The 13,145-nt window shown below is 53.6% G+C and overlaps 6 protein-coding genes across 6 annotated transcripts; 2 read left to right on the top strand and 4 right to left on the bottom strand.

Moving 5' to 3' along the window:
* Positions 1–164: 164 nt before the first annotated feature.
* Positions 165–951, bottom strand: CLUP02_01171 (peptidyl-tRNA hydrolase PTH2; the record flags this gene model as incomplete). Its single annotated transcript, XM_049280213.1, has 2 exons — positions 165–490; positions 564–951. 2 exons carry the CDS (start codon positions 949–951, stop codon positions 165–167), a joined length of 714 nt encoding a protein of 237 aa, XP_049136170.1.
* A 644-nt stretch (positions 952–1,595) lies between these two features.
* Positions 1,596–2,487, top strand: CLUP02_01170 (nicotinamide riboside kinase 1; the record flags this gene model as incomplete). Its single annotated transcript, XM_049280212.1, has 3 exons — positions 1,596–1,735; positions 1,789–1,894; positions 1,954–2,487. The coding sequence occupies 3 exons, from the start codon at positions 1,596–1,598 to the stop codon at positions 2,485–2,487; spliced, it is 780 nt and encodes a 259-aa protein (XP_049136169.1).
* Positions 2,488–2,646: 159 nt separating this feature from the next.
* CLUP02_01169 (glycosyl hydrolase family 15) lies at positions 2,647–5,014 on the bottom strand (the record flags this gene model as incomplete). Its single annotated transcript, XM_049280211.1, has 6 exons — positions 2,647–3,740; positions 3,803–3,934; positions 3,990–4,063; positions 4,115–4,251; positions 4,346–4,515; positions 4,717–5,014. 6 exons carry the CDS (start codon positions 5,012–5,014, stop codon positions 2,647–2,649), a joined length of 1,905 nt encoding a protein of 634 aa, XP_049136168.1.
* A 2,377-nt stretch (positions 5,015–7,391) lies between these two features.
* On the top strand, positions 7,392–9,392 carry CLUP02_01168 (SART-1 family protein; the record flags this gene model as incomplete). Its single annotated transcript, XM_049280210.1, has 2 exons — positions 7,392–8,205; positions 8,263–9,392. 2 exons carry the CDS (start codon positions 7,392–7,394, stop codon positions 9,390–9,392), a joined length of 1,944 nt encoding a protein of 647 aa, XP_049136167.1.
* A 333-nt stretch (positions 9,393–9,725) lies between these two features.
* CLUP02_01167 (uncharacterized protein) lies at positions 9,726–10,367 on the bottom strand (the record flags this gene model as incomplete). The annotated part of the gene is made up of 1 exon (XM_049280209.1): positions 9,726–10,367. The coding sequence occupies one exon, from the start codon at positions 10,365–10,367 to the stop codon at positions 9,726–9,728; it is 642 nt and encodes a 213-aa protein (XP_049136166.1).
* Positions 10,368–12,259: 1,892 nt separating this feature from the next.
* On the bottom strand, positions 12,260–12,463 carry CLUP02_01166 (uncharacterized protein; the record flags this gene model as incomplete). Its single annotated transcript, XM_049280208.1, has 1 exon — positions 12,260–12,463. The coding sequence occupies one exon, from the start codon at positions 12,461–12,463 to the stop codon at positions 12,260–12,262; it is 204 nt and encodes a 67-aa protein (XP_049136165.1).
* Positions 12,464–13,145: the final 682 nt, after the last annotated feature.

Genomic DNA, 13,145 nt, shown 5'->3' with positions numbered 1-13,145 from the left:
CCAGGACATATCTCATGTCCCCATGTAAAGTGAAGTACTATCAGTCCTTCGCCTACTTTTATGTACCGTACGCCATTACGCTTCATTCGTGCATGTTCCCAGAGTCTATATTCCCATAACAACTTTTCTTTTGTGATGAACCATTTGGATTTCTCTGATCGCCTTTACAGCAGCTTCAAGTGTCCCGTAACCTGGTCAACCAAGCTTCTGGGCGCAGGGCCAACGCCCAGAACAGTCAGACTGCCGGCCTCGATCTGCGTCCGGCCGGCGTCGGCAATCACCTCGGAAGTGACACCAAGGCTGCGCGCCTTGCCCATGAGCTCGAGCATCTCGTCCTGGTTCTTGATCTGAACGGCAATCTTGGCCTGGCCGAGATTCTCCCAGCGAGAAAGGATCTTGGCGGCGGGGGATGAGGGGTCTTTCGCTGCGATCTTGGAAAGGGACTTGTAGCATGCCAGAGTCGCGTGCGAGGCTTGCGCCGCCATCTTGCCTACAAAGGAGAGAGATTTGTAAGCTTTGGATCGCATTATCAGGGGTTTAGTGAGAGAAGAGCAAGAACATACCCTTGGTCATGCCCAGGTCCGTCCGGACGACGAGAACGAGCTTGCACTCCTCATTATTATCCACCAGCGGTGTGCCAGCCGGGTTGGGCTTCTTGGAAGAGGCGGGCTTCTCGGAAGTATTGCCCTTGCGCTGGCGCAGACCGTCACGGCGGTCGGCATCTAGGCCATTGGCCCAGTTGGGCGCGTGGTCGAGAACGGTGTCGTCCTCGTCGATGTCGGACTCCTCGCTCTCGACAGGGTCGTCGAAGTTGGCGCGGGCTTCGGAGCGCAGTTCGGGGGAGATGAGGTAGCCGCGGATCGAGTAGACGCCGAGGAGGAAGCCCGTCATGAGGGCGACGATGGAGGTCGACAGCACCACGGCTGTCTGCTGGCCGCCTGTGTCCGCCATTCTAGCGCGGCTTGTTCGGGATTGTAGAGGTGTTTTGGTGTCGGCTCAGAAGGTCTAAGGAGAGAATTGCTGAGAAACGTCACCGCGATATGGAGGAGTTGGGCGGGTGAGATGGGATGAACTGCAACTTTTTGGTGGGATAGGATTGGATGGATGAAATTGGAGACGTCGAGTTCCCAACTCCAGGTCTTTCGAACAGCGCTTCGCCAGGCCGGATGACGCACGCCAGGGGCTTGCCTTGCCTGCCTTGGCCTGTCTGGGTTTGGCTGAAACCCCCTGGACCGCCGCTCCCGGTGACCCTTCAGCGGAGGGTGCCCCCACTATCTGACCTTCCTACCAGGGAGGGGTAGTGGTGGGGTTTATTGACTTCCATGGGGATCTAACAATCTAATAGTAAGCTACTGCAAGCTGGAATCTCAGATCAAGACTTGGCTGCGACTATCTCCCGCTTCTTCACAGTTTAGCAACTGGCGGTCTATCTGACGGGCAACGACTCATAAACGAGTCTAGTCTACCTTACGCTCCGTCAGTATTCCCCGTCAAGTCTGAAAGCAACCCATAACAAGGTTGCTATCCTGAGAGACACACTCGCTCACGACTCACAGATATATTTTCCGCAAGGTGCATCACGATAAAGCTTCAAGATGGCGGGAAAGAATGCCGTGATCGTCGGTTTGAGCGGCTGCTCTTCCAGCGGGAAGACGACACTCGCCCGTCTACTGAGAGATATTTTCCCTAGTACCTTTATTCTCCATGAGGACGATTTCTACAAAGCCGAATCCGAGTAAGTCCCTGCGGATCATGGTATTGGCTATATCTTGCTTACATCCCCAATAGACTACCAAGTAAGAATGGTCTCTTGGACTGGGACTGTCCTGAGTCCATATCTATCCCTGATATGGAAAAGGCCCTCATCCACATCCGTGAGAATGGCACTTTCCCGGTAAGTTGCACTCGAATAGTACAATTCCATCCATGCTTCTCACACAATGCCCTCACCAGCCCTTTGTAGACTCGAAAGAAGACCAAAACTCCGTCGGAAAATGCCCAGTCTCAACTGACAAGATCGCCGCCATGAAAGCAAAAGTCGAAGCCTGGCTCCAGTCCGGCAAGCCAGGACACGCCATCTTCACCGAGGGCAAGCTCAATGTCTGTCTCTTTGACGGCTTTCTCCTCTACTGCAAGGAAATGGAGACGACCATGGAGCTTATAGACATCAAGCTGTTCCTTCTCGTGAGCCGCGCCAAGGCGACGCAGCGGCGCGAGGCCCGCGATGGGTATGTCACCTTGGAGGGGTTCTGGCAAGACCCTCCCGGGTATGTGGACAAGATTGTCTGGCCTAATTATGTCGAGTCTCACTCGTGGCTTTTTGAGCATGGAGATGTCGAAGGAAAGTTGAATGCGGAGGTACTAAGTGAGAAGAACATCAAGGCACAGCTTGGCAAGGGACTGGATATTGATATGGAGACTACTCTGGAGTGGACTGTTGACACTATCATCACGGAGTTGGAGAAGCGTGCTTCTGAGAAGGTTTAAAAGACCAACGGGATCTCATGAGTCATTGAACTAAAGATTCAAGAATAATATGTGCAAGAAGATAAGCGTATGTACTTCACCCCTTTCCCTGGAGTGTTTTAAAACAGCTCCAAGCAGCTCTTGTCAAAGACTGTGAACCACCGAGGCATTCCAATATAACTATCCTTGCCAGGTGTCAGACTTCGTAGCCGTCGACGAGCAGGTTGACGGGACTGTGTAGCTGCGGTTGGGGTCACTCTCCCAAGTGACGGCACCACCGCTGGCAACATTGATGTACTTGTACTGGAACGTCGTACCAGCCGGCAACTCAATGGTCACAGTCCAGATGGGGTTGGCCGAAGTGTATCCCGAAGCACTCAAAGCGATGGCATTGCTCGGGTTCCAGCTTCCGAGGGCGGCGGTGCTACCCACCAACTTGATCGTCTGGCCAAACTGCGTCACGACCCGGGCGTTGAAAGTAACGAGCACGGAGCTGGCAATAGGGCATCCCGTTGCGGTTGGCGTAGCCCCCGTGGTAGTTCCCGTGGGTGATCCGCCTCCTCCACCAGGAGTCTGGTTGGCAGGGAACGACGTCGCCGTGGCGCTGGAGTACGAGCCGGCGATGGAGGTAGCCTGGCACGTACCCGGGACCGAGGTGGCAGAGCCGACCCAGCCCTTGGGGATGACATTGGCGCGGCGCTGGGCGGCTGTGAGGAAGGCTGCGTAAGACCAGGTAAGATCGTCTGCCGAAAGGGGCTGGCCGTTGCTGCGAGAGAACTGCTCGGCGAGCGAGCCATTGGACTGGGCGTAGGTCGCGACAACGTTCATGAAACCGTCCGCGTAGGCGCTGACGGTGCTGATGAGCGAGTTGTAGGTTGATGACCCGGAGGCGTACGTCCCGGGTGCTACGGAGCCATCACGGTCTCGGAAGAAGGCCAGTGACGTCTGGGTGACGGTGATGGACCCTTGCTGCTTCCAGACGTAGAGGGCGTCGTAGAGCTGCTCGGCGGCGGCCAGGGTGTTGAGGTACCATGGGTTCCCGTTGTAGTAGCTGTCTTCGGGGTATCTGCCGACTGCAACGGCGGCGGATTGGGCGATACCGTTGTTGATTGCGTAAATGGAACGGAAGGAATCTACGACGACCTTGTGGCTGGCAAGGGCTTTGTCACTGCAAGGCTGGAAAGTCGCCGCGTCGCAGGCTGCGGCCGGGTCGAAGTTGTGAATGGAGGCGAGGATGACGTTGGCATCACGGCCAGATCTTCCGTTTCCGTTGACTTGAGGGTGTTAGACTGCGTGGTTCACTGAGAGGTAAATACGATTGTGCTCATGAACTCACTGTTTGCAACCATGAAGTTGCCCGAAGGGTTCCAGAATCTGCCCAAGAAACACAGGACTTGGGGAGCCACGGCATCACAAGCAGCGCAAGACTGTCCAAGAGACCGGGCCAACGCGCTGCCCTCAACAAGAGCTGGATTCTCGAGTTAGTCTTGATGACTGTTCATCATGTATTGAGGTGAACTCACCGCGATGTTGGCTGGCGACGGTGAAGAAAGAGCTTCCCTGGACCTCCTCCCACAGATCAAAACCAGTCTGGTTCCTAGAGACAAGTTAGAGATGCTCATAGCCACTTGTAATCTAGTCTTCTTACCAGTACTGAGCAACATATGCCAAATCATTGCGGATCACCGGCCACAAGACGGATGAGGCAGTAGACGAGTAGCCGTTTGATACGAGCCATTTCGCGTAACCGATAATGGCAATGGCTCGCAGCGCCGGACCATCTCTCTGAGGTCGTCCTAAGTCAATATTAGTATGCTCCTCAAATCCAGTGGCAAATTTCCAATATACCCCAAGCACCCGTGAAGGGGGCCAAGTTTACTTCGAACTTGGGCTCGCCAAGGCCGGCACCATCACCCAAGCCTCCGGAAGGGTTCGAAACTCCCTGGAGACGAGCTTGAGAGGCGATGTAGTTCTGAATATTGGTCTGAAGGTTTGCATCGTAGCTGTTGGTGAATATGTCTACCACAGCCTTGAAGACGAGACCAGCATCTGCGGGCCTGTCAGTTTCTGCAGTGGAACCACCGGTAGATTGCATTTACCTCTAGTCCACGTGTAGAAATCTTTGGTACGTTAGCTAAAGTCCCTGAATCGAGGTGCCATGTTTGCCCCTCGGAGAACAAGTCGGTGAATTTGCTCCTCCGCTCGTTTCCCCGCTTGAAGCGTGTCACCAACAGAAGTTAGGGAACTTACACGGTGGGTCGGTCTTGTCCGGAGAAGCAATAACGATGCCAGAGCTGACGCCCTGAGCATGGCAACCGTTAGGGCCAATGTTGCAGAGCAGCTGCGCAAGGGCTATGGGAGTCTCAGTGACAATGAAGGAGTCGACGTCCCTCTTGACAAATTGGCCGCCGGGATAGCCAAAGATCGTTTGGGTGGCGAGTGACCCAAGCAGAAGAGCGGAAGTGAGAAGCTTCATGATGGGCTGTGTAAGACGCTCTGTGGTGTTGTGTGCCAGGCTTCCTGACATGACATGTTGCAGGTAAACCATGATGATTATATACTTCTTCGCGAGGCACGAAGAAGCGGTAGGGCAGGGGGTGTGTTCGGGGTGGGTTGCTTTGATGTGCCTCGAAGGCCCGAATGCTGGAGTATCACCGAGCTGTCAAGCTGGCCTGCATTAGTCTCACGAACATCCAAGATGCCCCTCGTCACGAGCTAGAAGCTGGACTTATGTCGGCACAACGGCGAGAGAATTTTGGTCGAGCCGTTCAATAGCTCCCCCAAGCCCGCCCGGTTCTGGAGTACAAGCCTACGATCCCACCTCTCGTCGTCCTCACTCTCACTTTCGAGTTCTTTTGGAAATAGTATCAGTGCCGGCAGCTACAAGTGCTCCAGCAGTGCCGTGAGACAAGGGTAACAATAATCCCAGCTCAGGAGATGCCGTACAGGTCGCACGTGGACCAAGTTGGCTGTATAATCAGAAGGCCACCTCAGGAAGGCAGCAAGGATAGCAGACAGGGGTTGAGTGATGTCGTCGGCAAGGCCAAGGAGATCAGACAACCTTGTCGTTCGGTCCTTTCCGCCAGGAACTGCGGGGTGTTATTGGTGGCTATGATGAACTTCAGGAGGACTCATGGGGGTTGGGGTCGAGGGGTAGTGGAGGAGGAGGTTTAAGCGTTCCCCGCACACTCCTTCCCGAGGCTTAGGCTTGATCGAACGACTAAGACATGGGATGCCTTGCACTGCTGATGCTTAAGGCGTATTGGAGTGGGAGCGGCCTTTGTCTGAAGCATACGCTCCTCGTAATTGGACGAACCTGAGAAAGAGAGCGATGCTTTAGGTCATTTGAAAGGAGAGGTGAGTAACAACTGTCGTTGTTGTTGTTGTCCCGTCTGAGCCAGCCTCATGTCTCATCGGCATCTAGAAGCTGGGCATGCGATGCTTCCTCACCCACCTGCGCTTGCTGGTGGTGTGATGCCATCAAGTCGACATCATCAATGCGGAAACTCCTTCTCCCTCGAGGCCGAAATGTCCTTTTTACAGCTTGCTCATTTGCTACCGTGCAGTAGCGTCGACCAAGCTGTATGAAGTGTAACGATGTTACGGCGGAGTCTCCTGTTGATATCGGGCCGGACGAGAGAGAGTTAGCCATGCCAATAGCTACCCCAGATCACACGGCTGCACCCCGCACCGGCCATCCCACATGTTGGCCAACTTGGCCCCGTTGACACGGCCGGCCGGGATATCCAGAACGGGGACTCTGCGCCGTAACCGACAAACTCTGATGGCCTTGAGAAGCGAGAGGGTGGGCACCAAGATGCAGGAGCAGTATGCATCGTCGGACGGCGCAAGCTTGAGATGACAGCGCCAGGTACGGGATGCGCCGAGAAAGAGCCCGTGGAGACAATCGTGGCTCGTCTATCGATTTTTATCCGCAGGTCTTTCACATGTCTTCTTAGGTAAGAATGGTACTAGATATGGGATATTTCATGTAAAAACCTGGTAACAGCATCTTCACAAGTGGTCTATGGTCTAGGCACAAAAGAGATGCCCGCAACTCGGTTTTAGATGGCCCGCGAAGACTGTATTGCGAGATGGTTGCCAGTTTCAGGCAAGTGCGATTTTTCCTTCTCACTTGAAGCTGCCTTGAGCCTGACGCGCTCAGTCGCGGGGCAAAATCCGGATGGAAGCTACCACTTTACGCGCTCGAGATAGTGAAATTTCTTCAGCAAAATTTACGCGGAGAACACTAGGAGTTCTCCAGGGTCAAAGTTTGTGGGCAAGTCATGGTTTTCCCTAACCTCATAGATCGACGATCTCGGCAAAAGGGGTAGGAATATGACGTCCCCAGTACAAGATTACACCACGCTCAAGCTTTTGACGGCGAACATGGCTGCCTCAAGACCGGTCACTCTTGAACCTGTCGATCGGAAGATTGACATCATGAAATTTGATGGCTCCTTGGATGATCGAGCTGCCGCAGAACTCGACCCTGACTCCCGTAGGAGCAGAGGAATTCTGGGCACAGGCCCGTGTTTGTTGAAGAAGGAAAAGAAGAAGAGAAGAGAATTTTCGCAAGGCTGCGCTATGTAGTAAAAATCAGAGACCCACCTCGGACGATTAGCTAAGCACAGGTCGTTGGCGGTGGAGAACGACCCTGATGAGCCTGGGTGCCTGGCAAAGTGTTGGTGAGCCGCATGCTTTTTCCGGTTGGCCACGAAGTTTGACGCCTGGTAAGGTATCCTTATCGGAATCGCACTTGCAACTCCAGCTTCCATTCCGTCGATGCTCCATAGTACTTTCATCGTCCGCAGCTCTCGACTCACCATCGCGTCAACTGGCGAGATCGCATCTCTTTTCAACGCTGCACAACGAAACGGACGCACCTATCGCTAGAAATAGTTAAGACGCAAGTTACAGCCAAGATGGACGCCGCGACCATCGAAGAGACGAATCGCATTCGCGTTTCGCTGGGCATGAAGCCATTGCCGGTCCCTGGTGCCGCCCCAGCCGAAACACAGCACGACGATTCTGCATCGGAAGAAGAAGATGCGTCTGCGACACTCGAAGGACGTCAGGCGCAAGCATACGACAACTACCAAAAGGTTCGCGACGCCGAAGCCGCCAAGCGCAAACGAGAAGAGCGGGCCGCCGCAGCGAAAAGGGAAAGAGAAGCTGCGCAGCGCAATGCAATCTTGGAGGGCAAGGGTCTCGGCGAAGCTGACGAAAACGACGTGGACGCAAAGGCATGGTTGAAAGCGCAGAAGAAGCGACAAAAGGCCATCGAGAAGGCTAGGAAGTTGGAGGAGGAACAGGCGGCAGCTGAAGCAGCTGCGCTCGCGGCAGTCGAGTACACTTCGAAAGACCTTGCTGGAGTCAAGGTCGCGCACGAATTGGACAACTTTCTCGACGGCGATGAACAGATTTTGACCCTGAAAGACTCGACCATCGACCAGAACGAAGAAGAGGGCGATGAGCTTGAGAACATGGACGTAAGAGCCAGAGAGCAATTGCAAGAGAGGCTAGACCTGAAGAAGAAAAAGCCAGCATACGACGTCTTTGCTGCGGCAGATGAGGATGGTGAACGCGGCATCTTGGCTCAGTACGACGAAGAAATTTACGGCAAGAAGGGCAAGAAGTTCACTCTTGATGGGTCTGGCGCTATTGCGGAGTTGGGAGATATTCTTGGAGCACCAGAAAAGGTCAAAAAGTTGCAAAACATTGATCTCGATGTCATGCGTAAGTATTGCCTAACTAAACATGATCATAATGGGACGTTGCTAACCCTCCATCCAGAAGACGCACCTACTTCAGATTACCTTGATATCTCAGAGATTAAGGTGAAGAAGCCGAAGAAGAAGAAGAACAAGTCTACAAGGCAGAAGCCTATTGATGAGGACGACATCTTCCCCCTTGATGCGACACCGGCGGACGACAACGAGATGGACATAGACTCCGGCGCGGTTATCAGCAAGAAGAAACGCAAAGTGGAGGACGACAATTTTGTTGATGACGACGATTTGCAGGCTTCCCTTGCCATCCAACGAAAGAGCGCATTAAAGAGGCGGAAGAAGAACCGGCCTGAGGACATTGCTCGGCAACTCAAAGAACAAGTAGATGAGCCGGACAATGAGGCTCTCAATGGCGGTGTAGTGATTGATGAGATTTCCGAGTTTGTGTCCAATCTGAAGAAGCCTGAAGAGGAGGAGGAGCGCAAAACAAAGAGGCCAAAGTCCACTTCAGTAGAGCCTGTAACGGCCATGGGCGCCGACGACGACGACGATGAAGATCATCCGATGGGCGACGATGCCTATGAAATTCCCGAGGATAGAGCTCGAGAGACATCTGCAGAGATTGCGGCGACGGGAGTGGACGAAGAGAAGTCACTCAACACCGGTATGGGTTCAGCTCTAGCACTACTCAGAGAGCGTGGCCTTATCAAAGACTCTCATGGTGCGGAGCGAAACATGAGCGAACGCCAAAAGGCCGAATTTTTGGCAGAAAAGAGACGTCTCGAGAGGGAGCAAGAAGACCGAGCCAAGTACCAGCGAGAGCGCGACAGAAACAGCGGCCGACTGGATTCCATGTCTGTTAGGGACAGAGAGGAGCGCGCTCGACAAGCAAACGCCCATCGCGAACTGCAGCAATCACGCGTCGTCGACGAGCTTTTCAAGAAGCACTACAAGCCCAACGTGGAGCTCAAGTACGTGGACGATCACGGCAGATCTCTCGACCAGAAGGAAGCCTTCAAGCACATGAGTCACCAGTTCCATGGCAAGGGCAGCGGCAAGGGCAAGACCGACAAGTTGCTGAAGAAGATTGAGGAGGAGAAGCGACGCGAGGCCAAGCCGACGTTTGACGCGAGCGAGAACGCAAACATGAACTCATCATCGGCGAAGCGGCAGGCCGGTGTTCGATTACAATAAAAGGCTAAATCGGGTTGGTGTCGGGACCATGGACCAGGAAAAAGGTGCAGACCCTTTAATATGTACAATCCAAATTGAAGCTTATTCCCTGCTGACACAACGTTCAACTCTTCAGACGCCCCCGGTTGATTTGCTGACGCTTTCTTTGTGATACCCATTCATCCCTTTTCCAAATGTTGGAGGTGCAAAGTTGTACACTCTGGCATCCCTTGTATGCTGTTATCTTGCTTCGGAACAGGAAAGATGGCCCTTCTTTGTGACCACACAACGTTAAGGCCAAGTGGCCCGACCCCGCTGCGTTTGTCTACTACGTTGCCCAAGTTGTTGGGGCCGTCATGATGGACCTAGCAGGCTCTCCCAGCTCCAGCGTGGCTCGCGGGGTATTTCGTTTCTTGATCTTGCCGGTGTGACAGGCGCGTCGCTGAGGCTCTCGTATTCCCTCTGGGCCTCATCAATCATTCTGAATATGTCGTCCATGTTGAACGCCGACGTCGTCCGCCTCGGCGACATGGCAAGACGCTCCGGCGTGTGGCCGCTGCTCTCAATCGCATCCGTGACCTCCAGCATGAGATCCTCCATCAGCGGCGAGACGCACGGTGAAAAGTCGGCCGAGAAGTCGGACGAGGTGAAGGACAGCGGGCTATCCGGCTTGCTGTTGATGCTGCTGCTTTGACTCGGCTGCCGTTTCAGAGGCGTGACGCTCCGGCTCGTAGTCGACGTGGACGCCGTCGCTGCCGTTGGTGTCATGTCGATGCTGCAGCCGTGGGTCCGGCACCGTTGCTGTAAGCGGGCCCGTCTCTGGTCCCGCCGCGATCTGATGATATCCCGAACGGCGTTGCCGTGGAACTCGCAATCTGCTGCCGCCGGTGAGCCGCGGTAGCAGTCCTTGCGGCCGCAGATGCCGTGTGTGAAGACGTCTGGGTGCGTGACTCTGAAGTTGAGCATGCCTGACCTGCCTGCGCCTGTACTCATCATGCTGGGCTGAATGTGACACCAATGTGGAGATGGGCCTTCGTGTAAGAATGAGAAGGAAAGCTGGTGAAGAGCTTGCTGTAATGAGATGCTCATGCCAAGCCTTGATGTAGGCCAACAGATGTATGAGCTAAATGAAGGATAAGTATCCGGAGGCTTAGATAGGTAGCTGAAGATGGAAAGAAGAACCAATATTTACCTCTTGAGCTTAAAGAAAAGCCTCAGCGCCCACGTTTTCTTCCTTCTACTTGGTGTACCCCGCGTTTAGCTAGTCGTAAAAGCCCGGTCTCTGCCTACTGGAGAGAGTTTGAGTCGATCTCGCCTTTGAGCTTTCTTCGGCACTTGTAATCCAACCCTTTGGGAACCGCTCCCGCGCCTCCTTCGGCTTCTTCTTGCTCTCTTTTGCCCCGTTTCAAGGTACGCACGCGAAAAGTCGTCTGCGGCGCTGCTGCTAGAAGGCAAAATCTCTCTGAAATTCCCTTTTCCCTCACTCTCTCTCTCTCTCTCTCTCTCTCTCGGTAGCGAAAGCCCGGGCCCGGACTAATCCTGGAAACGGTGTGCTTGGAACAAAGGCCGATCTGCCAGCGTGGCGTTGACTTTTCCTTATTTCCTTATCTCTTTTGAGTTCAGGCGGAAGATGTACCGTAGGCGAGGATAGGTAGAGCAAAAGCCCGTAAGATCAGGTGCTACACGTGCGCGGTGGAAAGTCTGATCACTTGTTCTTTTTTGGCGTAGTTCTTGGTGTAGAAGAGAGGCGGATGAATGGCAGGGAAGGAATGAAAGAAGTAGTCAACGAACAAGATGAAAAGGAAGCAGAAGAAATAGAACGATCGAGGTGATATCCGCTGAACGCCTCTCTCTCCCTTTCTCACCACTCGAACCCGAGGAAGACAAAAACGCCCACGTTTCGTGTTGTTTCCTATCGTCAAACTCAAGGATCGCGATGGTGCGGGATCGTTGGTTTTGCTTGCTTACACATAACATGATTCTTGTGTCTTTTGCCCAGTCCGCCTCACCAAATCCTCCTCATGGCTTCATGCCCCAGTGGTCTGAGTCTCCCTTTGACGTTCCAATGAACCCAGTCCAAAGTCCTGTCCCTAGGCGACCTTAATCTCCAGCCCAAAAAGACCCGTAGCTCCGTCGGAGAATTTGCATTCCAATCGACCCTTTCTTCCCGCTAGTGACTGTTTCGGTTGTTCGTCTTTCCCTCCCCTCGAATTTCCCCTTGCAACGTGAGTGTGAATCCCGCCCCCACGTGCAATCGGGATCGATCCTCCACGTTTGACGAGCGGGAAGTACGACAAACCTCCCGTGTAACACGATTCTATTGAGGCTGAATAGAGCGTATCAAGGGGCATATTGAATGTTTTAACAGAAATCGCGATTCCTCCCCCGCCATCGTCATCATCGCGATAGGGGGCGCAATAGTTGATGTGATGTGATCTGTCCTCGACAATCGCAATGCGTGTTGGTATTTCTCCCGCCCCGCGCCATGCCTCACTCGACAATACCCACGAGCCCCATACCATTGCCTCATTCTCCAGATTCCAAAATCGTTTTACAAAAGCGTCCAAGACGCACACGCCGCGCCGCCGCGGGGCTGCCAAATCAGCCCACATATCGAGGGAAAAGTCCGGGTCTCATGACAGCGGACCTTGCCGTGGAGTAGGCCACAAGCCATAGTTCTGTCACAGGGCGGGCGCTTTTCCCAATGTTCCAGCAATGTAAGACAGACAGCCCAAACAACCGAAAAAAGAAGAAAACAGCGAAAAACAGCTTGATGGGCCGATCTGGCCAAAGGCTGAGAAAGGCAACAAGCGTAAAATAAAAAGGGTGGAATAGAAAGCCGTCGTAAAAAGGCCGAAATGTACAGAGTAGAGAGAGGGACGTTATCTTCAGGCACCAGCTTCGGGAGGGACTTCCTTGCCCTTGATCACGCCGCCGCCGCCGCCGCCTGCTGTCAGGCCAGCGGACGACCGCCGCGTCACGATCCACCACGTCAGCGTCAGGACCGTGAGCCATGCGGCGACCCAGGTGATGACCACGCGCGGCGACCGGCGGCGTCGCGGTGCGTAAGGGGAGAAGTTGATGCTCGGCATCGCGTGCAAGGGGGCGCCGGTGCCGTGGACGAGGTCCGTAAATGTGAGATGTTATGTGTTTGGATTTGAGACTGCAGCCCCCTTTGTTTGGTCGTGAATGACGAACGCTTGGAATTGATGACCGCGGCTATCGGTTGGTACAAATAGCAGATTGTTTTATGAAATAGCCGGTACACGTAGATAATACGATGAGATCAAATGATGATTCGACGTTGTAACCTAGGTGAGGTTGTGAGTAGTAGTCTTGATGAACCAGCAATCAAGCCTTGAGTGACAGTGAGTGGGTCATTTGACACGAGACATGTCAAGCACTGTCTTGCGCACCGTGTCTATGTGCTGGAATATCCATCACAGAATGGGCAGCGGTTCGCCCCTGGGATTCGATTTGCTCTCTGTATTAATCGCTCACTATCGATTTGATGTTTCTAGAAATAATACCGGAGCTGAAGAAGTAATAAACGCGTCGGTAATCAAGTGCAGGGACGATGTCTGCGTTGGCCATCCCTAGCACTCGGAAGGACGGTTTAAGGGATTGTTCAGGATTCAGATCAATTTTGTGTTCGTTGACCAGAGATGACTCAAGTGAATAGTTGGGGCCTATTATAGGAACTATACCATTACCTGGGCCCTTGAGAGGTCTCTCAATGCTTTATTGTGATAGAGGGAGACATGGACAAGAAGA

The sequence above is a fragment of the Colletotrichum lupini genome, chromosome 1 (genome assembly GCF_023278565.1).
Source record: "Colletotrichum lupini chromosome 1, complete sequence".
Classification (NCBI taxonomy): domain Eukaryota; kingdom Fungi; phylum Ascomycota; class Sordariomycetes; order Glomerellales; family Glomerellaceae; genus Colletotrichum; species Colletotrichum lupini.
This window is presented reverse-complemented; position numbering and strand designations above follow the sequence as displayed.